The sequence below is a fragment of the Mus caroli genome, chromosome 15 (genome assembly GCF_900094665.2).
Source record: "Mus caroli chromosome 15, CAROLI_EIJ_v1.1, whole genome shotgun sequence".
NCBI classification, from domain to species: Eukaryota; Metazoa; Chordata; class Mammalia; order Rodentia; family Muridae; genus Mus; species Mus caroli.
This window is the reverse complement of record NC_034584.1, coordinates 5,939,376-5,964,563: the sequence shown is the minus strand read 5'-3', so window position 1 is coordinate 5,964,563 and position 25,188 is coordinate 5,939,376. Positions and strand designations below refer to the sequence as shown.

At 37.9% G+C, this 25,188-nt stretch overlaps 1 protein-coding gene across 2 annotated transcripts; it reads left to right on the top strand.

The window, feature by feature from the left end:
- On the top strand, nucleotides 1-23,591 carry Il7r (interleukin 7 receptor). 2 transcript variants are annotated; one of them, XM_029470071.1, is made up of 8 exons: nucleotides 1-221; nucleotides 4,400-4,538; nucleotides 13,065-13,222; nucleotides 16,299-16,456; nucleotides 18,481-18,649; nucleotides 19,502-19,595; nucleotides 20,967-21,025; nucleotides 21,394-23,591. In XM_029470071.1, coding segments are annotated over exons 1-8 (861 nt in total). In that variant the 5' UTR covers nucleotides 1-139; the 3' UTR covers nucleotides 21,396-23,591. The 2 variants fall into 2 exon arrangements, with proteins under 2 accessions (XP_029325931.1, XP_021039761.1); XM_021184102.1 differs by having other exon boundaries at nucleotides 20,967-21,042.
- Nucleotides 23,592-25,188: the final 1,597 nt, after the last annotated feature.

Sequence of the window (25,188 nt, the reverse complement as noted above, 5' to 3'; positions counted from 1 at the left end):
GGTTAAGCAGGCACAGAGCTGGTTTGGGTCTCCCCCTCTCTCATTCACTTGCGCATACAAGTGTGCTTCTTCTCTCTTCTCTCTTCTCTCTCTCTCTCTCTCTCTCTCTCTCTCTCTCTCTCTCTCTCTCTCTCTCAGAATGATGGCTCTGGGTAGAGCTTTCGCTATAGTTTTCTGCTTAATTCAAGCTGTTTCTGGAGAAAGTGGCAATGCCCAGGACGGTGAGTTATTTCTAACTCCTTTTTTAAAGGATTTCAGATTACCTTTAGCATATATGATCAAGTTACACAGTTCTCTAACAGGGCAAGCAAGAATTTAGCACAAATTAGGTTGTTTTGTGGGTATTAATCACCAGGACAGAGGGAATGATGACAATACTGCAAATGGCTTGTAACTGTCAAGAACTGTCAAGAAGCATTGAGTTTCATCCAAATTCTGGCTCATAAATGTGGATGTATGCTGGTAATCTCAAAAAAGAGACCTCATATCAATTCTTTGTTGGAGCTTGTTGGATGATCTCTTCCAAAACTGTATTAGACTGAAAATCAAGCCATCCTTGTTTTGACTGTTTATGGAGTTCTAAAACCCTAGATATCCATGATAAATTAATGGCCAGAAACAAGAGGTTTGTGTATTCACCAGAACTGTATTTCTAGTGTCTAGAATTTAGAAGTTACTCTATAATGTATTTCTTCAACATACTTTAGCTTTGGCAGATTCATGTTAGATTGCTGATGAATAATTCAGTAGTATGCTAAGGAAAGTGTCTTCTTTGAAATGCACAGAGTTGCTTTTATATTCAGAGAATCCATCATATGGTCATCATAATTCTCCTCAGAATCCATAAAATACTTAGACCTTGACTTCTTAAAACTAGGCATTTTAATTATAGGACTGTGCTCAAATGTCTCTGGCAGACACAACAGCTACATGGAATGTGAATCTCCAATTTGTTTCTACAAATTAATTAAACTGTTTTCATACACACACACACACACACACACACACACACACACACACACCATTAAAAGGGGAATGTGTGTGTGTGTGTGTGTGTGTGTGTGTGTGTGTGTGCATCCTGCCTCTGGTTCCTGAGTGCTAGGATTAAAGGTGGGCACCACCATGGCTGGCCTATATGTGCATTCCTAAACTGGGTACAGTAGTACATCCCTGTAGTCCTAAAGCCTAAGAGGCTGAGACAGAAAAATCATCTTTGTTCCAGACCAGTTAAAGCTACATTGCAAAAGCTTGTATCAAATACATATGTATTTTCTTTATGCACAGTATCATACACATCAGCCTGGCTCTGTAGTTTAGCTCTTCAGTCAAATGCCTTTAGTCATGCATCCTAAGCTTAGATATTTGTGTGACTTTACTTTGTAATCAGCAAGGATGGAAAACCCTTGCATGTTCTTATGAAGAGAATCATCAGAGGAGTCGCACTCTTCAGCATGACGGAGCATGAGTCACTTGGTGAGGGAGAGTCATTATCTCATGTTAAATGTGTGCAAATAGCTAGCAGGAAGCACGAGAACCGTGCTGCTGTTTAGTACAATCCCTTGCCCCTATGCTTCCCTCTTGGCCGTGCTATTTCTTACAAAAAAAAAAAAAAAAAAAGTAAAATTTTCACTTCACCTTTTTAAATTTTGAAATGATTTCAGATTGATGAGCATAACCACCCATATGCGTCACATAGGCATGTCATGATACCTCCCACTTTGTGCTGCAAGCAATCTAGTAGTTAATTTTCTCATAACTAAAGTATAGTCAAATCAAGCAAAGGGAACCGCCAAAGCCCTGACAGTTCAGGCTCTTCATCAAGTAATCACTGCCTTCTAAGTGACACTGCCTTACTTAGAATACGTATTCCAAATGCTTTCAATTTCTATACCTAGAAGTTTTACTTAATGCCTAGATGCTTCCTAGTGAACACTGTGGCCATTGTTCCACATAATGTCAAAACCACAGTAAGAATAAAAGCTTCCATTGATATACTACAATTTTTTTCAAAAGAACCCCAAATGCTGCATGTATATTTGCATAATTATAATTCACATATTACCTTTCATACTGATTTCTCCAAGACTCCTGGGAGAGCTCCTTACTGAGAACTTACTGTAATCTAAATGAAACCTCTGTGCAAATCTATCCAATGGCTTCTATAATGTGTGTGTGCATATGAATATGGGCTTTGAGTGTCTGTGTATGCAGTAAGAGAGCCCAGCTACAAAGGTAGAACAGCGAAGATCAGTATGCACATCCTCTGCACGTGTCACTCTCAGCTAAGAGTTCTTTAGCTCACAGCAGGTAGAATATTCTCCCACAATGGCATGTGACTTTCCCTCATTTTGGGTTACAGAGCAATTGTGCCCCAGTAGCAACACCTGCTAAAGGGTCAATGGACAGGTCATTCAGAGACAACTGCTTTGATTGCGGAAAACATGGCGTGATCAGCTATTTGCATATTGTGTGAGATAGCTTGAGACATACTTTGTCAGAGTGGTGGTTGAAGTGTATGGAGAGCCACTCTTCAGCTGGTGCCTGTCATCTACTTAAAGTGTGCTCTCTTTGTCTCCTGTCATAGATGGAAATGTTAGGGAATAAAGATGAACCACAGGATACCTAAATCCAAACAGTAAGTCATATCTGTTACAGAGAGTTGGTTACAGGCACAAGCAAAGCTGTGAGCTGTCATGTAGGGACAGGCAACAACTTCTACCATACATCAAGAAACTTGATGATGTTCCAACTGTGAAATGCTAGGCACTTGGAATGCCTAGGAAGTTAAATCCCCATAGCTGGGAACAGCCACCCCAGTCTATGTTTAGGTGAGCTCTGAGATCTGTTCTTTACTACTGTCACTTACCTGGTTGGCCTTTTATTAACCCATTTTAATTAATCTTTATTAACACAAACCTTTGGGGTGTATTAATTAAAGAGGATGCAATTGAAACTGCATATAGCTGCTTAGCCACCCATCTGAGGCCATAGTTAGTACATCCTGTTTCCATATGAGAACCAGAAAAGTATGATGTCTCTATTTTGGGTGAGATTAAATACCTAGAAGCTGTCAGAGGCTCTCTGCACTCTACCATCATGATATAAACCTTTGATAACTCTAGAAGATTTTCCTTGTCCTTATTGAAATGAATTTCCTGGAAGATTTTTCTGACTTTTTTTGCATATATATATATAAAACCATATATATATATAAAAGATAGATTTTGTATACATATATATGTGTATACACTTTATGTATACATATGTATATATTTTATGTACATATACACACACAAATACCTATTCAATTATGGGCTCTACAAGTCAGCTTAGGAAATCAAATAACATCTTTGACAAATTGCAGTTACCAAAAATGGCTACACATAAAAAAAAATTCCATTTCCCACTTGCTTCTAGAATATTACTGATATGTGTAGAATACAGTAGCTGAAACAATCGAATCATGTAGGCTAAAACCTTTCACCTTTGGAGTTTACTGATCTATAGTTGCCTCAGTAGGTCACTTAAGATGCTCTCTGCCACAGAATGGAGTCATCAATATTACTCTTAAGTTGCAATGTCCTTTTAGGAGACAATAAGCAATCCCATAAAAATGTGCACTTGGAACCAGAATCATTATTGTCATCTTTCATTTGAAAAGAAACTTGGAAGAGAACAAATGAAGACCAGCAGAGAAAACCAACATTAGATTAGGTGGCATACAAATGAAATACAAGATCCCTTATCTGAAATATGTCAACACTTCAGTGTAAAAAAAAGATAATTTCAACATTTTAAAGTCTCACTGGGGATTTGTTCATTAACATTTATCACCTTCTATATATGGGAGGCATTGCCTTCCCTGAACATGTAAGATCATTTGGCTGAAGTGGAGAATATAATCTCAAATAAATACTTTCTAAATACAGTTTTAAAGTGTAGCAAAGGAGCTCTAATATAAACAAGGAAATGGGTTCGTCTATGCCCCTTATAATTTTCCAACATACTAGTCCAATGTAGAACTGTTTAAATATACCTGGAACTTATTCCTCCACTATGATAATTTCTTTTTGTTAGAACACTTTGTAATCTGTATGTGCACATTGGGTTTGGCATATGTGTTTCAGGTATGTGTGTTTGTGTGTGTGTGTGGTGTGTGTGAGAGAGAGACAGAGAGACAGAGGCAGAGACAGAGACAGAAAGACAGAGAGAACACACTGAAACTTTTTTCTGTCCTTAGAATATCTTCCTTTAGATAAATTTTATATAGATATATAAATATATAGATATATATTCTCTCCTTCATGTCTGCCACACAGGTGACATTTTATTAAAGGGTATCAGATTTTCAACATTCATTTGCTTTTTCTCCTTAACAGCTGTGTTTTGTTCTTCTCAGGAGACCTAGAAGATGCAGAACCGGACGACCACTCCTTCTGGTGCCACAGCCAGTTGGAAGTGGATGGAAGTCAACATTTATTGACTTGTGCTTTTAATGACTCAGACATCAACACAACTAACCTGGAATTTCAAATATGGTGAGGAAGATAGTTTCCATGGTGCTTAGGAATCCATCTCCTGTCTCTCTCTCTCTCTCTGTTCCTTCTGGGACTTGCACAGGAAGGAGTGTCTGTCCTAAGTATCAAACCCTAAAATTTCCTAGGTTCTCAAAACTTTCTGAAATACTTTGTCCCTTGCCAGAAATTAAAGTGAGGCAACTCTCAGTTCATTTTTTAGTTCTCAGAGGCATATACAAATGGTGGTTTGATCTTGGAAATTCTACATCCCTCCATATTCAAAGCAATCTAAATAAACACTGCTTCTCCTAGAACACTCCCTTAAGGCAGTGCTCTATTTTCAAATTCCATTATGCAGCGTAATGACTTGCCTTCTGGTCCCAATGCCAAAGCTTAATAACTTTTTGACTTGCAGCAAGTTATGTAACATGAATTCTTTAGTTTCTTCATTAAAAAAAATTGAATGACTAGATCTCACAGGAAGGTTATGGTGATTAAACAATTAAACAATTAAATATATGTAAAGAGCTCAAATCAACACCCAATATTTAATTAGTAATGGAGAAAAGATAATTCTATGAATGTATGTCTAAAAATCATCCACACTGTTGAAACAGTTGAATTCCAGACTATCTAGTCAATGGAAAATTTCCAGTAATCTATAGGACCAAGTTGATTCTTGTTTTCATATGGCCCTGGAGGAAATCAAAGTGCAAAGAAAGCTTTAGGTCTGAAGGTTGATAAAGAACTCAGGGAGGTGTATCTTCTCCCTCCCCCACCAGCCATCGCTTGTTGCCAAGGGTTATTATCTCTGGTGACTTGAAGAAAAAATACTCTAATATGAAATTCTGCCTTGTGGCTATTTCCAAATTCATATCAGATGACCTCATTTTTTGGTAAGTTTCCATATAAGGAAAGTATGTCGAGGTCTGCAGTAGTAAAAGAGGACTTCTGAAGTTCCATGAGTGCTAAGGAAATCTTTTGCTGCCTACAACCCAGATAAGGGGCAGGTTCTCACTCTCCTGAGTCTCTAGCAGTTTCCTGAAGCTATACACAAAGTTTTCCTGAAGTCACTGGAGGAACAACATCGTGGAGTTGAATGTCACAGAATAACCTCAGTCTGTCTTTGTTATTGTATTTTTGTAGCACACTTTCTATGGAGAACAAGGGCACAAATATCTAAGATCTAGAGATATGCCTCAGTCAGTAAATGTCTTGTTATGCAAGCTGGTGGCCTGAGCTGAGCTGAGCTGCCTAGAATCTATGTAAAAACTCAGTGTTGTGTCCGCAATCCCACCCCCGAGTTGTGCTGCAGACAGGGGTTATGCAGATAGATGGATGTGTGAGCTTTACTAGCTAGTCACGCTAGTCCAGTCAATGAGTTCCAGGTTCATTGAGAGACACTGTTTCAGAAGCATAGTGTGAAGAATGATAGAGGAAAACCCAAGACATTGGCCCTCCAAATGTCTGTGAACACATGAACACCCACAGGCATATGTATGTGCATACACATGTGCGCACACACACACACACACACACACACACACACACAATGGACATACAAACATACCCCACAATCAAACCAAAACAAAAGACAGATGTTAAGAATCATTCCTACAACTTGATAAATAAGTTAATTAACTCATCTAAACAATGTTCTCAGTTCTTATGGAAAAAAAATACCCCTTCACACAGAGGTTTGACTCCAGGTTTTCCCACCCGGTTCTTAGTGAGCCCTGGTGAGCACTGTTGTTTCACTTGACCAATCCACAGCTGACCTTTGTGTCCACTTTCGTTCACATATTCAATCATGTTCTTGCCCACTGTAATAAACTTCCCTTTAGTGTTTTCAGTTTCTCTTACATATACTAGTCTCTCCAGAGCTTGTTCACATTGTTTTCCAGGTGGACAGATATTTGTTTAAAAAGCCTGCTTTAATAGATGTGTGTGTGTGTGTGTGTGTGTGTGTGTGTGTGTGCATGCCCGTACGTGTGTCTTAAGGTATACACTGTGGGAGAAAAGGTTGACATCAAATAGCTCAAAAAGATTTCTAAATCACTAACATTTCTGTGAGGCATGCATGCTTTCAGTGGGACATGTATGAACCTTCTAGGTTGAGAACATGTTAACGAAAGAGTTCCGAATTTATGTGTTTCTTCTTCTAAAGGGTACTAGCTTTTGTAGAACATTTGTTGTCTCTTAATATAAATGTATGGAATAGAAGTTGGGATTTGCTGAATTTGTTTATACAAGTGATTACTGGTAGATGCCAGGACCCTTCTCTCAGAATGTGGTAAATTTAACATGTCCTAGATCTAGACACCAATCTTTGGACAAGAAATGGACTGTTTGGTTTTTGTTTGTTCATTTGTTTGTTTGTTTGTTTTATTTTTCAGTGAACTGATCTTTGGGAAGGGACCAGGTCAACAAAGATCAAAGATAAGAATTACTAGTATACCAATGGACTAGTTCAAAGTAGCAGATAAAATTATTATGAATATATGAATACTCATTATGGACTCTGGTCCTGTAGGAATTAGTTGGGAAATAGTGAAGAGGGTGGAAAAGTCCAGCAGATTACACAATAGAATAATGCACAATTATCTAGCAGAAAGTCCTACCTTTTCTTCACTGAAATTCTAGTCAGTTTTCTGGTGCATTAGACAGCAAAGCAGAAACTCTGAAAGAGGTACCTGGGATGGAATCCCAATAGTAAAGTGACCAGTGACCAGGGAGATATTCAGACCAGCATCACAGCAACTGACTTACACTGGATTACATCTGGTGAATGTCTGGCATGTGGGAGGCACCTGTAAATGGCACTTGACTCCTTCAGTATGAACATTTCCACATAAAATAAATATAGGGGAAAAAGCAGGGGCAACTATCTGCTACTTTTACTACCACCAATTGGACAATCTCTCAGTGCAATTCACACAAAAATATTATTTATCATCATTCAAAAGTCAGATATGTCTTTTGGGGGAAGCTCATTCGATTTCTATCAGTTTCCACAAAAGCAATCATACTCTGTTCCACGTTTTCTGTGCCCTGATATTACTCCCACATACTACCTACAACTTTGAATATCTCACGATTTTTCTCCATGACTGTCACCTTTACAGGCCAGCTGTTGTTATACCCAGTGATATCTATCAAGTATTGTTAAGTATTCAGTCCTCTGGACAGTAAACTATACTATCTCTCTAAATTGTTCAGTGTTTTCAAGCCATATCCTGTCTTTCAGGGCCATTTTTGTTGTTTTGTTTTGTTTGTTTGATTGATTGATTGATCGATGGATTGATTTTGCTATATTTTGTTTTTCTGCCATTTTTTCCTTCAGTCTGAACATCTGTTTATATAGATAAGAGAAATGCATCTCTCATACTAACTTGCACAAGACTGGAGAAGAAAGAGAAAAATGGAATTAAAATTTAGATTAAATGATCTTTAGCCATCACTCTCTACTTTCAGAACCAGATTTGAAAATGTGATTTAGGGCCAGTGTCCCAAGGCATGGCATACAAGATCAGAATCATCAACTATATATGTATTACTTGAGTAATAACTGTGATCTTCCCCTTGTCACACATATTCTAGAACATCTCTAGTCCATATAAATATAATGCAGTCCATACATCTATGAGCACATTGGTCATTTTAAATATTTTTAAATTATATTTTTATTAAATTTAGTGTTTGTGTTTGTGTATATGCATGTATATACACAAATGTGCATGCATTGATGCATGTGTGTGTGTGTGTGTGTGTGTGTGTGTGTGTGTGTGTGTGTATGTGTGTGCAGAATACAGGTGTCACCAATTCTCTCTTTCCATTATAGGAGTTCTGTAGATTAATCCAGAGTCTTACCCACTGAGTTATCTGGCAATCCTCTTCTAGCAGCACGTTTTTTTTTTCAAAAAATATAACAAAATGAAGTTAATTATAACATGTGTTATTTAATTTGATACACTCAAAAATTATTATTTCAATATGTACTCAATATAAATAGCATACTCAGATACTTTATGCTCTTTTTATAGAACATGTTCAAAGTGTACAGTACATATATATTTAGACCATATTGTAGTTTGGACTAGTCATATTTCAAATGTTTTACAAATACATACAGGAGAGGGGCTATTGTGTTGGATAGTAGAGATTCAAACCATCTCTAAGTCAGCCATCTCTAAGACAGTTAACCAAATAAATGTTTGTAACTGAACTACATACTCCCACTGGTGGGGACAATGAGTTTCCTCCCATTGTGTAAGAAAAGTCAGTAACACAAACAAAAGTTGGCCATTGTAATCAGCTTGCTTTAATTCCATTTTTCTCTTACACATGACATATAACTGAATAGTATACTCATTTACTTAAAAGATGTTTTAAATCTAAGTATTGGCATAAAGCCCACTAGCCTCTGTTCTCTCTACATTGCACAGGGACCTTGAGCTCAGAAGCTGGTATTTCCCCCAATGTACTCTGTCACTTCTGTTCTAACTCAGCAAATCCTGGCAGTATTTCTATTAAACAGTTGTTGGTGACAGACTTCTGAGCTTTTCATTCATCTCATATCTGTCCACTTGTATGTAGTTACTGTGTTGCTTTTCAATTTTTACTATTTTCTGAGTGATACATTTCAGGGAGGACATTGCATTCAATCCACACACAGAGATTCTGGGGGTGTGGGCTTTTGAACAACTCTCTGTCCTGTCAGTGGGAAGGGAAGGAGAGGGGAGGGAAGAATAGAGGGAGGATCTGCATGAGGGGTTGCTAGGAGAGAGGGAGGCTGATATTGAGATGTAAGATGAATAAATGAATTTAATAAATATAAAAATTGTTATATATGTCAAAAACAAACTTACAATTTCTTCCCTTATCTCTAGTTTTAATAATTACATCTGATTTTGACCCATGTCTAACTTTGCCAAAGGTATGAGGATACCTTTGTCTTCCTGTACAAAGATAGGACAAGAGCTATCTAATAAGGATTAAAAATGTGTACCATATTCATTCAGTGACTTGCTACTCAGTAGTTATAAAGATGAGGTATAAGAAAATAAGCGTCATCTAGAATACAACTCCTAGGCGTGTGGCCAAGCGGATGAAATCAAGTATGAAAGAATAGCAATATTATTACATTGATGGCAACCACTACCAGCTGGAAAAACTACGATGTGGCAGAAGGGAGAATTCTGGTTCTTCCTTAGGAATCAGGTTAGCTGTCACACGCTCAGAAGGCAACTGTTCGGTGTGAAAGAAAATTTTGTAATCTGGTTAGTTAATAAACAGCCATAACTTGGAAAATCTTTTTTAAAAAAAAATAAATATCCTATAGGTAGAACTTGACTGATGTTTGCATGTCATACACATTTCTCAAAACACATTGGAGATAGACATATTTTGCTACATGCAATTCCCTCCTTCACCTCTAAACCCTGCAGTGAACTGTCAGTCAAGAAGAAAGTAGGCAAGGTTAAGTGAGTAATGGGGGGAAAACTAAAGAAATAATGAAGTCATACATTCTTGCTATAAAAATAAATGATACAGGATAAAAGGAAAAGTACTAGTTTATTCTCTTTTCACAAGTTTTAAGTTTAATGCCCCTCCTTTTGGAATGTGTCCTTGTGAGCTTGTTGCCTGCATGCTCTTTTTACTTCAAGCCCAGCTAAGTCATCCTGAAAAGAGGAAAAACTGGGATCAGCTAGAAGTAGACATCTTGGCAGAATGCCTCTATTCACGTTGCTTATACAAATGAATTCTTCCTACTAACCGGATACATGTGAGTGTGTGAGAGTGTCTGTGCACATTTGTGTGTCTCTCTGTGTGTCTGTATGTGTGGGAGTAAGAGGCAGTAATTATGTACGTATCTGTCTCTCTGCCTCTGATGCCCATCCCCGTGTGTGTGTGTGTGCACATGTGTGTGCACATGTGTGTGCACATGTGTGTGCATGTATGAGCACATGTGTGATAAGTCTTGGGAGCTGAGAAGGTTTGGTGATTTCTTTGGTGAATTGCATGAATGTGCTTCTTTTGGTATATGCTCAAGACCTGGTTACTCTAAAAATTGAAAATATTATCTTTTACATTATTTTCCTATTTTTATAGCTTAACCTTTAGATTTTAGATATATATATAAAATTGTGTAGAATTAAGGATAATATTAATACACTATGGTATTCAGAGTCACCTATATTTATTCTATTTTCTCAGTGATGTTTTGGTTTTTCTATAGTTTCAAAATATTGATAAAATTTTGATAAGTAGTATATAAGTCTGTTAGGGGAAAAGCACTAATTTATCAATAGCAAATTTGCTGGCACATGAATATAGCTCCCATTTATGTAAATTTCTTCAAGTGGCTCTCTGAAATGTTTTGTAATTTCCAGTACAAAGGCCTTGAATATCCTTTATAAATTTCAGTTCTTAGTTTTTTTATCCTCTACTACTATCACAAAGGAACTATCATTTTTAAAGTTCATTTTCTAATTTTATGATGCTATCCATAGAAATATAGCTAGGGGTTTTCTGGTAGCTTTGATGAATTCAATTATTTCCTATAATTATGTTGGAAGTCTTTATAAATGTCCATGTAAACAGATAGGGTTTTTTTTCTGGAAATAAATGTGCTTTCTACTTTTCAACTATGCTTATACTTGCGTTTGCTCTCTTCTCTTCTGAATTGAGTAGAACCTTGGTGTGCTGCAGTGTATGAGAACAAAGAGAACTGTCTCCCTTGCCCTGATCTTTACCATTATGATTAATATTAAATTTTTATAATTGCATTTGAATAAGTGTCTTTATTCTGTTTCTTGTTGTTTGGGGGAGTTTTAATCATGAAATAATATGTGATTCTATCAAAAATTCTACTTCTATGAAATATGAGTAACTTTCTAGTGTTTTATTATGTTAATGTAAATTATGCCAATAGATGATTGAATGTTGAGTCAGCTTTGTTTTGCTGGTATTCACCACACCACATAATACAGTATGATTATTTTGAAGACCATAATAATACATTTTTTGAAATTATTACTCTTTAATCTTTTTTATAGTCCAGTCATTATCCCCCCACCTGGTCTGCCCTCTGACAGCTCCTCATCCCATTCCTCCCCACCCCCACCCCCCAGACCTCCCCACTCCTTGGGGCTTCAAGTTTCTCCAGGGTTAGGTCAGACCAGGCTGCTCTCTGTTTATATACACATTTCTAAGACACTGCTTTATGTCTTATGCTGGCTCAGACTTACTAAGTAGATGAGGATGACCTCAAACTTCTAGAGTTCCTCCCTCTATATTTTAATCATTGTGATTACAGGTATATTCTGCCATACCAGATTTATGTAGGGCTTTGAGGAAGCTAGGTAAGTATTCTACAAGTGAGTCATATCCCAGTCCTATGTATACAGTCTTGAGGGATGGTTTTCTTTCCAGCATTTTGTAGGTTTGGGTGCCAATTTTAAACTGGCTTCACAGAATAATATAGATCATCTCTATTTGGGGAAGAAATTCGGTGATACTGGTAATGTACCTTTCTTAACCATTTGGTAGAACTCAGCATCCTGAAGTCCTTAAGCACGTAGAATTAATTATGAGGGAAGATGTTAATATCCATGTGACTTAGATTGTGACTTATGTAGTTTGTATGAGGTTAAGTTTTAAGAATGTTTTCACTTTAAAAAATTTACATTCACTCTCATAAATTAATGTATTTTCTATAGTTTTAATATCTATATAATATGCAATTGTGTATCCTCTGACATTTGAAGATTTGTTAACTTATAATTTTATACCCATAGTGTCATGCAAGTTCTATGTAAACTGTGCTGGACTCAAACCCACAGCAATCCTTATACTTTAGACTCTCAAATGTTAAGGTTATACTCATGATCCACAAACACAGAACTTTGCTTCCTTTTCTTGACCTATCGTGTTTAGTTTCATTAGCCAAAGTCCCTATGACCCTGGGCATGGTAATACATGCCTTCAGTACTATGTTGGATCTCTGTGAGTTCAGGGCCAGTCTGGTCTACGTAACGAATTTGAGGGTATATAGAAAGAATTCTGTCTCAAACAACAAAACACAACACAAAGGCTCTATGAAAACACCTTGGTTTATTTATTAAATATATGTAGTTGCATATATACCTCTTCAACCAATTGAGCATTTCCTTTAATCTTATTTGAAAGGATAGTATCAACATTTCTCACAGTTATAATATTTTTCATTTGTTCCCAAGAGACGCTGATTACATTTTTACCTAAACAAAGTATTTGCTTCTGATCAATTCTAAAACTACATAGATCTTGCTCTTAATTTCCACAAGCATGCTTTTACCACTTCAGACTCATTTGCACATAATAATTGTGATAGAACAGAAAACTATGTTATTTTAATTCACTCTCTTTTTTATCCTCACCATTAGCTTGCTGACTTATGTACCTGTAGACACTAAAATTCAATTCATACAACTAAAGGTACAATGTTATTTTAATTGTATACAGAAAATTCTACCTAAATGAAGACATAACTTTTTGTTTCTACAGTGGGGCTCTTTTACGAGTGAAATGCCTAACTCTTAACAAGCTGCAAGATATATATTTTATAAAGACATCAGAATTCTTACTGATTGGTAGCAGCAATATATGTGTGAAGCTTGGACAAAAGAATTTAACTTGCAAAAATATGGCTATAAACACAATAGGTAAGAAGTTGTATATGACGGTTTGGATAGCTGCATAAATGTGTCTTTGCTTTCAGAATGATAAAAATATGCAAGTCATAAAAACACTTTGTAATAAACAAGAGCAACTTTTCTTGCTCATTTTTAAGAAATGAAAATCTGATATTGGAATCATGAATTCCTTCTGTGAGAAAATATGCTGAGACTATTCCAACTCAGTTATGAAAGAGTGTCTGACATCGGAATGAGGAATATTACTAAAGCAGGCCATCTACCTCAGACTCACATGTGCTTTCCTTTTGTCATTTACTTCTTCTGAAGGTCTTGAAGTCTTTTCTCCATATTCACATCATATTCCAAATGTGTATAGCTCATTAACAAATCATTTAAAAATACACTTTCCATGTTTTTCAAAGTTCTACAAGTGAAAGAAAACTTATGGGTGGGAGATAAATGGATGGATATTTAAGTAAATGATAAATAGATGGTATGTAGGTAGATAAATCAATGGATGATAGATAGATAGATAGATAGATAGATAGATAGATAGATAGATAGATGGGAGACAGATTAACTTTAAGAACTTATTCATATGATTGAGACAGTGGTATGTTTAAAATCTTTAGGATAAGCTAGGGGGTATAAATGCAGGTTAAGTGTGAATGTTTCAGAACTGAGTTCAAGTTCTTAATGCAAGAATGTATTGCATTCTTGAGTCAGACCTGTTTCTGATAGGAATTTCTACCTTTAAACTAAAGGTCTTTTACTGATCAGATAATGCCTACTGATTATGGAAGGTGTCACCCCAAATATACTCACATACATTTTAATCTTTTCTTTTCTTTTCTTTTTTTTTTTTTTTTTTGGTTTTTCGAGACAGGGTTTCTCTGTGTAGTCCTGGAACTTACTTTGTAGACCAGCCTGGCCTCGAACTTAGAAATTCGCCTGCCTCTGCCTCCCGAGTGCTGGAATTAAAGGCGTGAGCCACCAAGCCCAGCTTAATCGTATCTTTAAAATATCATTTGATTATTGTTCAACTTTTTAAAAGTAAATACTATAGCATAGCCATTATGACCTATAATATAATTATATTTCCAATGAGATAAAGTAAGGAATGAAATATCATAATTGATTTGACCTAGAATACACATAATTATATTCTGTTAAACATAAGTAGTAAAAACAGTTATATTTTAGGTTAAATTATAATTTGAATTAATGCAATGGCATGTTAACTATTTGTATTTTTTCTGCCTTTGGGAATTTACAAGTGAAGTTTATATGAGAAAGCATTAAGAATAATCACATAAATGCAAGTTTGCTGATTTTACAGGCTATAAAGTCCCTTATCAATGTCTCTTTCACTACTCTAAAAGAAAAGACAACAGAGGTATTCTCACTGAATATGAGATACAGTGAGAAAGTTACTTCATTTGTTTAATGATGATGGTAAAGAATAAAAATAGAAGTTCCATGTCTAAATAATATCTTAGGGAAAGAGCAGAAGTCACAGAAATGAGATATTCAACAAATGGCTTTACATGTTGACCACATAATATCAGCATGAGCTAGGCTGGCATGAAAGGCAGATGAGGTAAGGATTCTAATGTACAAGATCTCTGGGTTTTGAGCATAAACACGGTGGTGTTTCCTCATTTGGAGTAATTATGGATCAGTGCCAAATGTGTGCACTACACAAAGGTACCATATTTCAATGATCATCATTCATAGTGCAGAGATTTATTTCTTGGAGAGTGAGCAGAGAGGGTACCAATTCTTGATCCTCTAAGAAAACACTGCAACATTGGGAGAACATCTGTTCTCTTGCTTACATTAGGCCATCTACGCACACAAACTTCTGTAGTCATGGGAGCACATAGAGCACGCCCACAGGCTCTGGAGGTATCCACCCCATCCAGAGGCCCAGCTAGACCCAAATACCTCATGCTCATGGAGGACCATGTAGCATCTTCCACATCAGACCTTAAGACGAACCTCTTATGTGAGGGGCAATGAGGGGAACACAGGTCCCTGTGAAAATGTGGTGTGGGTCTCTCAGGGGTTCTAGAAAGTACCTGCACTCCTGAACAAGTAGAATTAAAATAAGAAGAATACTTCTCATAGGATTATTTCCTCCTAGTTCTTCAGGAGACATCTCATTCACTGAATTATCCTTTCCACAAATTTAAACTAAATGTTCCTGATTAATACCTAGAGCCAGAATCCTAGTCACCTGCAACTTTCTCTCCCACTTCCATTTCTTCAGGGACTCCTAGCCTATAAGGCTGAAGGCCTACTTTCCTGCCTTCCTGATTTGTTTTAGGCACATTGATAAAACTGTCTTGGACCAAAGCTGGACATTACAGCCTGGTACAGATGTTTTCTTAGAGAATAAATACTTTTCTCTGGGTTTGGGCTGAATGATGTGAAAGTTTTCTCCGGCCACTCTGGAATTTGTTAGTCAGGGCTACCATGAAGACTCTGCACTTATTTGTATCTGAGGTGATGTGCAGAGGTCCCAGATATATATATCCTTGCAATTCTTTACTTTGGAGCCCATCAGTAACACATTCTCTGGTATTCCGATGTATATAAGTGATGATATTTATTTTATGACTATTTAGGACTTCCACCACATGGTAACCCAATTTTCTTTCCCATAGGACTTCAGTACGTACAAAGATACCAATTATACCTGGGAGGGTTTGGGGCCAAGACTGGAGCTGGTACTTTTCTATCTACTCACAGCAGAAGGCTATGCCAGTCACAGGAAGGGTCTGACAATGGTGTCTGGATGTGAATCAAGGAGAAAGATTTGGCTTTGTTAATGACCAGCTCCGAAAATAGAAAGCTCTAGGGGGATGGGTTTTAGAGAAGAAGGACTTTAAAACATGTAGTTATCAGCAATTAATGAAAAAGGGGTTATGAATTTGATGAAAGAGAACAAGGAGGATATGTAGGAAGATTTGAAGGGAGGCCAGGAAAGGGGGAAATGACATAATTACATAATTTTTAAATGCACTTATGTCCTTTTTAACCCCATACACAGATTTCATTTCTTTTCTTTCTTTCTTTCTTTTTTTTTCTTTTTTGACAGTTAAAGCCGAGGCTCCTTCTGACCTGAAAGTTGTTCATCGAAAAGAAGCAAATGACTTTTTGGTGACATTTAATGCACCTCACTTGAAAAAGAAATATTTAAAAAAAGTAAAGCATGATGTGGCCTACCGCCCAGCGAGGGGTGGAAGTAACTGGACGGTAATGTAAATCGGTCACATTCACAGACTAAGTCTCACCTCGTTCTGTTCTCAGAACTTAGCCTTCACTCCGAGAGGCTCCCTGGGTCCCACACCCTCAAGACCACAAATCTCCTGCATCTTTCTTAGCTCCTCTTCATTAAATTTGCTTTAGTTTATCTTTATGGCTTGAACTTAGATAAGAATGTATGCTCAGACAAACCTGACCCTTAATATGCAAAGCCTCCAGTGTATGGGATAATCAGGAAGAAAAATGGTTCTGCATAGCATAACCAAGAAGTAGCCATGATTTTTCCCTAGGACTTTTGGGGGCAGCAGGAGGTCAGCAGAAGATATCGTGGAAGGTTTTTCTGTCACTTTGTTTTTACATTAATGACTAAGCATTCAGTTGCAGAAGGAACGATTTGCTTTTCTGCTCTGCATTTTCTGGAGGTTAAGTCAACTCCCTCATGGTCTGCTGAGGTTAAGATGATCTTGCTGGCCTTACCATCTCTTTGGGAGAGAAACAGAGGATCCTGGGCAGTTGGGATTCTCTTAGTCTGCCAGATCACTCTCAGCCCTCCCTGTTTCAAATAGATAAATAGAAGATGGCTTCTCTTTCTTTTTTTTTATTTTTATTTTTATTTTTTTTAATTTATTTTTTATTAGGTATTCAATGCTAACCCAAAAGTTCCCCATACCCACCCCCCCAATCCCCTACCCACCCACTCCCCCTTTTTGGCCCTGGGGTTCCCCTGTACTGGGGCATATAAAGTTTGCAAGTCCAATGGGCCTCTCTTTGTAGTGATGGCTGACTAGGCCATCTTTTGATACAAATGCAGCTAGAGACAAGAGCTCCAGGGTATAGGTGGAACAACAATATGAACTAACCAGTACCCTGGCTTCTCTTTCTTAAGAACAAAAGGATGCTCACGTATACCCGATGCCCCCTTTACTCAGGCTGGGTCATCGGTCTTACTTTGCCGTGTGCTGAGGCATGCTACTTACAGATGTGCATTTCCATCCAAGCCATCTGCTGTCTTTCTCTACCTACTCCACAGCCACACACAAACTGGATGGCCTTCATCCTACCTTCTCCCGTCCATTGTCTGACTATGCCACCAGTGGAAAAGCAACATTAGAAGAAGAAAGAAGCATTATGAATAGATGGCTCTAAGATAATCAGCTTACTGTCTGTTAAAAAAAAGTAAATATGTCTAGACTCTACTGGAGGCTGATGTATGTCAATACACACAAATACAATTGTAAGTCAAATAAAAATTAGTATTAAATTACCACAGAACTGCTAACAAATGGTCTGTCTATGTAAAATCATTAGTTCATCATTAAGATAGAGACAAATATTCCAACAGGTGAATGAGCAGAAAAGTTAGAAAACTGTCATAACTATGAAACATATAAATTCAGTTAACATAGTCAAATAGATATAAATAACAATGGGATACTAATTTTGTCTATAAGATCAATATAATATCTTTTTCTTAAAACAATAGTGTTGGAAAAATCATGTCTTTGTGATTATGTGTGGTGTCAAATGGTATCTTTCTGGAAGGACATGATTAGTGTCCACTGCCTACCCTTTGTTTCCCTGTGGTGCATGGAAAGAGATAGAAAGAAAAAGGAGATGCTGGAACAGAGGAGATAGCTGTGAACCTGGGGGGGGGGGGGGGAACCCAAAAAAAAAAAAAAAAAACTACTACACAGAGTACAGCATTCACGGCAGAAGCTCTGATGTTTGCTGCAGAAGTGCTACAGAGAGGAAGGGTTTTTTACCTGGGGGGGGGGGGGTGAAACCAATCAAAGTGAGAAACAATAATTCAGCTGAGTACAAACCCGTCTAATCAGTGTTCTCTGACCTCACCTGGTATCATTTAGAGCCTCCCCCCCCCCAATTCGGCTGCTGAACCTCTATAGAGCTCAACTCCTTCATTTAAGACATATGAAAGAACTTCCAGAGGCTACCAACATGACCAAAAGCCAACATGTCCTTTTACTTCTAATAATGTAACTTGTTTTTCACCCTAGCATGTATCTTTATTCCACACAAGAACAACAATCCCACAGAGAAAACTACAACCAAAAGCAGTGTATGAAATCAAAGTCCGATCCATTCCCCATAACGATTACTTCAAAGGCTTCTGGAGCGAGTGGAGTCCAAGTTCTACCTTCGAAACTCCAGAACCCAAGAATCAAGGTAGGCAAAGACTGTCCAAGCCCTGTACCTTCCACAAGACTTCATATTCTGAAGTGTAGCAGATAGAGGGGGCAGAAATCAGTGTAAATAACCCACAGATCAGGAGACCTCTTCTACTTTCTTTGGAGAATTTTCTGCCTGCCACCTTTGCCATTTTTCTGGGAGGAAAGCAGTGGCAGCTGAGCCATAGTGCCTGATAATGGATAAAGATGGTCTTGATGTCTCTGTCTCAGATGCTCAGGGATCTACTAATGAATCTGCATGAATTTCTTACACACTACCCTTTCCACCTTTGTCAGGGGTCATGGCTGATCTCTCTGTGATCCCTCTGGGTAATAAATATCTTTGCTAATAGAAAGGAAGTAGGTCAGTTTGGCTACCCATTACATCTCCTTACCCAGAACAATGAGGATGCTGTGGGTAATACTAATACCCAGAGAAGCCAGAGAGCATGCTTCAGGGCAGTACCCAAAGCAACTTACCTAAATCTTCTATTTGAGGGGAATGGAGGTTTTCCCTGCTGTACCTGTGCCCTACTTTCATTCTGGAACTTGCTGCAGCTTTGGGGTGAACATTTATCTCTTTTTCTCTTAGTTAGACTTTTTCCCCTTTGGATATGGGTAGTTGGATAAAGGTTTCTGGGCCATCATGAAAGGTCATCTTTACATTTCAAGTAGCTGATGTTCTTCCCACTGTCACCGAGATCAGTACAACTCTCTCTATATATATCAAAGAACTGTTTCTAAGAAACAATAAGTGAGACATGTTATTAAGTAAAATCAAACTACCCTAAATATATACCCACACTTTATGCTTACTAAATGCTAACCGTGATCTCTCCTTATATTCCAGGAGGATGGGATCCTGTTTTGCCAAGTGTCACCATTCTGAGTTTGTTCTCTGTGTTTTTGTTGGTTATCTTAGCCCATGTGCTATGGAAAAAAAGGTGATTTTCTTTAGTAAATGAGGGTTATTTGTGGAGCCCCAGAAAAGCAGGACTCAGACACCATCTAGAAAAGTTTAAAAAAAACAGACTTGACATTTCAAGAATTACAGTAGCAAATATATGCCCTCCTATTTTTAGATCCCAGTCCACCATAGTTGATTTCAGAAGAGGCAAAAATATACAAACTAGACATAAGACAAACAATATTTCACAAATATTAATAGTCTGTGTGTGTCTGTACACAGTGCATCTGTGTGTTGCATGTGTTTGTGTATCTGTGTCTGTGTATATACACATGTGAGTGTGTGTTGTGTGTGTGTGTGTGTGTGTGTGTGTGTGTGTGTGCATGTGTGCTGGGTCTGTCTGTTTGTTTATCTGTATATATTTTTGCATTCATGTGTGTATACATGCAAATGTGTGCTGGCCTACAGGCAGCCAAACTCAACACATATTATTTTATTCAATTATCTTCCACCTTGTCTCTTGATGCAGGGTCTTCCACTAAGCATGAAACTTACCACCCCTGTCAGACCAATTGGTCAGTAAACTCTGAGTATCTGTCTGCCTCCACCACTCCAAATATCATAGAGTTACAGATACATGTTATCATACATTGCTATCCAAACTCAGTTCTTCAAAATTGTATGACAAGAAGTTTATTTATTGGGTTATTTCCCTAGGCCATGATGCTCCCCCCCAAAAAGAAAATAAGAATTCTTTAAGAAGTGTTTTCCAAATATTTTTTCCACAGCCTCCTAAAGGACTTAGAGGTGATTACCCATGCTAACATGGAGTCTATTTGATCTCGGGACTTTCTGCACACAAATTCACATAATTTTTGTATTCTGCTCTGTGGTAGAACCATGCCCTGTGAATTACTCAGTGTTCTAGAAAGATGCCTTCAGCACAGGGCTATGTATTCCTAGGACCAAAAGTGCTCTAATTTGAAAAACGCTACCATAAAATAATCTTGAATAGCTTAGAACGTATTCCCAATTTCCACTGGAATTAAAGCAAAACCTTTACTTCCAGTAAAGACAGTGGATAAGATGGCAATACCAACAGTGAGCATAAAAGACCAGGTCTCATTGTAGCTCCATATAAACACTAATACTGCCTCCCTGCAAACCTCACTCTTCACTTTAGGGTACTTTGCAACATGATTACAATGTCTTGTTCACAACAGATCAATAGCAAGGAGCCCTGTTCTATCGACTCCTTAAACCAAGAGCGCGATACTGTCAGAGAAAATAAGATGTCTGTCCAGTAACAGAGGTGTTTTCACAATCTACCTCAAATAAGGTGAAAGAGTTCTCCGTGTGCCTTCTCTTTCTGCCATCTCTTTCAAGTATGAATGTTCTCTGGTTTTAGGATTAAACCTGTCGTATGGCCTAGTCTCCCTGATCATAAGAAAACCCTGGAACAACTGTGTAAGAAGCCAAAAACGGTAATTGCTTGAGATGGAGAAAGAAACACCAAAATGTTGAAATCTTAGTCTAAGAGTGATTAAGACTGACACTCAACTTACGGTCTTTTATATATCACATAAATGAAAGTCCTTTTAAGACTCTGAGGAATAAAACCAAGATATGCCACAGGGCAGGGGGTTGGGGAAAAAATCAATATTTACTTCAAAGTTGAAGTATCACAGCTCAGTCAGAAGTGAAGCCAACTGAAGATCAAGCAGATCAGTTTTTCACATTGTGTATCAAAGTTTCTTAGACATTTTAGTTTCCTGAATCAAATGTATAGTAGCACCTCTTTGCCATGCCACTAATGCTTTTGACTTTCTCTGCAGAATCTGAATGTGAGTTTCAATCCCGAAAGTTTCCTGGACTGCCAGATTCATGAGGTGAAAGGCATTGAAGCCAGGGATGAGGTGGAAAGTTTTCTGCCAAATGATCTTCCTCCACAGCCCGAGGAGCTGGAGAAACAGGGACACAGAGCCACTGTACACAGTGCAAACCGCTCATCTGAGATTTCAGTCAGCCCACCAGAAACATTTAGAAGAGAGTCACCCTTAATATGCCTGGCTAGAAATCTGAGTACATGCAATGCCCCTCCACTCCTTTCCTCTAGGTCCCCTGACTACAGAGATGGTGACAGAAATAGGCCTCCTGTGTATCAAGACTTGCTGCCAAACTCTGGAAACACAAATGGCCCTGTCCCTCAACCATTGCCTCTCCAGCCGGGAATCCTGATACCAGTTTCTCAGAGACAGCCCATCTCCACTTCCTCAGTACTGAATCAAGAAGAAGCGTATGTCACCATGTCTAGTTTTTACCAAAACAAATGAATTTGAATTATAAGAAAACCCTTCCATCGAGAACCAAATGATCACTGAGATGGAAAGTCTGGAATGCTTGCTCTCCCCCGTAGCTCACAGAAGAGAAAGTCAACGTGACCTTGCTACACATCTTCAGCATTCTAAGAAATCATTTTGCTCTCCTAGCTCAGAAGCGTTTGCACAAAGCAGGAAGAATCTGTTTTCCCTGTTGTTGGATTAGTCATAAGAGTCCATATGACCCAATTAAAATTGCAAAACTCAGTTAAGTGAAGAAAGAAAGATAAACGAAAGAAGATAGAAGGATGTGGTGAATGCAGGAAGAAGAAAAGGAAAGACGTGAGTGGTGGGTCTATTATACAAATTGACTATTTATCCAGCACTACACCACTGTTCTCATTTCTTCCTCACAATAATACTACAATGTGGGCTTATCCATTATAATTTTTATTTTCTTTGTCATAGATGCTGAAGTTGAAAGTAGAGATTTTAAGTGATGTTCAAATTTTTCTTTCAGCCACAAATGAGGCACACATTCCAACTTCAACCCTCTCTTGCCATGAACCTGTTCTATTGTTGAGTGTCAAACATCAAAACTAAGTGGGTGGTTATGTAGTCCATTATCCAAACTGAGTCATTTTGGAAAGAAAAAGTTAGACATAATTAACAGTAACCATATACTGTATATGTCTGAGAGACATGTGGATGGATGGTCATTTTACTTAAAGTGGCTATAGGGATGAACATGGAGGACAAAGTACATTTATGGGTGTGACATACTATGACCATGTGTCAAAGGAAGTGGGAAAAGAAAAAAAGCACCAAGATCATTTGATTTTGTTTTGTTGCTTTGTTTGAAAACAAACTCAAGAAGCAATGAGTTAGAAGCCAAGAAGTTCCAGAGTCAGTTATCAAGACCATGACTTTCCTGCTGCTATTATCCATTGGCTTCTCTGTGACATTGTAGGAGGAACTATGGCCAGTCTACAGGAGTTCAACATTTAACAGTGAGTGGAGTCCTCCTATGTGAGTCCTCCTATGTGTGGAGACACCATTAAGAATTTCCCCCAAGTTCTACATCCCTGGATATTGCCTGAACTACAGAAAAAGGGGGCTGCGCACACCACAATGAGTGCCCCACCTGAAACTATGCTCACAGAAACACAAAGAATATGAGTAAGTTATTCAAATTCAAATGTTGATTTATGACTGCAAGCCACAATTTTGAATCCCTGCTGTGTATAACCAATCTCCTGAAGAAAACAACAAATAACTGAAAGATACTGTGGTTGGGTGCCTTAGCATTACAATTCTGTTTAAGTGTTGACATTGTTTATTTGAATTGGAGTGTCTGTCGGGTCATGTATTATATCCATGCATTATATTCAGATAACCACAATGGCTGCTAATGCTTGCTTATATTCTCAGGGACTGCATGCAATGTAACATTACTGGTTGGTTCTGCCAATTTTCCTCTTGGTATTTATAAAGGAAAACCAAAACTCTTGGTCAGAGACAATATGCAAAACAGAGATGTCAAGTACTATGTCCAAGTAATGTGAAATATAATGAGAAATAGGTAACGAATTTATCAATCAACTATGTTTGGATCCAGGGAATCTCAAGTTATTCAATTCATTCTCTGTAAGCCTTTGTCTCTCTCTTCATCCAGACTTTTGCCTTCAAATACAAGCATGGGCTATTTTCTGGAATTGATACTGTACTGGTCATTTGGTGTGTGTGTGTGTGAGCTCAGCAGTTTTTCTCTGGCGTTTTTTAATACATCCACCATCCACTACAGTGAAGATCTCTGTGTTGACTGTATACTTTTTAAAATGAATTAGTAGTATTCTGTAATGATGTTACATAGAGAAATGTATGGTGTGTGTTACCATTTCATGTTCAACTAAATGCTAAGTTACTCTATGGCTAAAATACTCTCTGTAACTGTGGCAACTACACATAAATAAATGGGCTCTACAGTTCAGCACAGAACTCTTGAGCTACTGAAAATATTCTTAGGCCATTTAAAAGGTTAAGATTGTCAGAGAGATAGTTTTAAATTAATTCAATAATGAACTAATAGCCATTTATTGAGAAGCCATAATGCCTTACTTAAACACTATGCTGGCTACTAAACAATGGAATGAGATACTCCAAGCTCACAGTTATATGTGGGAAAAAAACCAGACTAATATTAAAATATCACATTCATGTTTCATGCCAAATATCAGTCAGGATTCTTAGTATTTAACAAAGTAAGTTTATTTGAAGCAGAAAGAGAGTTTCCTAAAAATATTAAATGGTTCACAGAACAGCTGGGAGGGTGAAAGTCAGTCTTGCAGGTCACAGTGTCTCCCTGTATCTCTGAGACTGATGAGTCTACAATCTGAAAATAGTTCCCTTCACTTAGGTCACCTGCTCCTGGGAAGTCTTAACAATGACACCCAATGACTTCACACTACAGACTGCCAGGGTATGACAGAGCTACAGACTATGGATGACAGCAGCAAGCTTTGCTCTGGTGTGGGCCATAAAGATATATAAGAGAACCACTAGTATTTAAGTATACAGTAAGAGGGAAGCATTGCTATGGGAGTAGGGATGGGTTCCCAAGATACAATGAAGATTCCACTGTTAGGACAGAAGAAAGGAAAAAACAAGGACAGAGAAATGACCTGGCAGCTATGAGCACTGGCTGTTCTTCAGATTCAGAGGACCCAAGTTCAATTTCCAGTATTACAATTATGATTCAGGACTATCTGTAACTTCTTTTTGCAGGGATCCAACACCCTATTCTGGCCTCCCTGGGCACGAGGAGTGCATATGATACACAGATGTAGATGCAAATAAAACACCCACACATGGATAAAATTATAACTTGTAAAATGATTTTTAAAATAGGTAAAGACTATATGGAAGAAGATATAAGCAAGGGCAACATGAAGGTCACATTTCATATGGTAACTCAAGGCACTGGAGTGTACCAAGTAGCTGAGCCTCGAGAGGGCTGAGGCTTTTATCAATATAGGAAAAGTGATCCATGGAGGTGTGAGCAAAAGCATTCAGATCCAGAAGATGTTCCAACCGGTAAGAATGACACATGCTCCCCTATGTTCGTAGCAGCCTTATTTATAATAGCCAGAAGCTGGAAAGAACCCAGATGTCCCTCAACAGAGGAATGGATACAGAAAACATGGTACATTTACACAATGGAGTACTACTCAGCTAGTAAAAAGAATGAATTTATGAAATTCCTAGGCAAATGGATGGACCTGGAGGGCATCATCCTGAGTGAGGTAACACAAT

Bases quoted from the DNA above. Each gene is read 5' to 3' on its own strand.
- Il7r (XM_021184102.1), top strand. From the start codon at position 140: ATGATGGCTCTGGGTAGAGCTTTCGCTATAGTTTTCTGCTTAATTCAA. The intron at 4,539-13,064 runs GTGAGGAAGATA...TTGTTTCTACAG, and splicing joins AACCTGGAATTTCAAATATG to TGGGGCTCTTTTACGAGTGA. The intron at 19,596-20,966 runs GTGATTTTCTTT...CTCTGGTTTTAG, and splicing joins CATGTGCTATGGAAAAAAAG to GATTAAACCTGTCGTATGGC.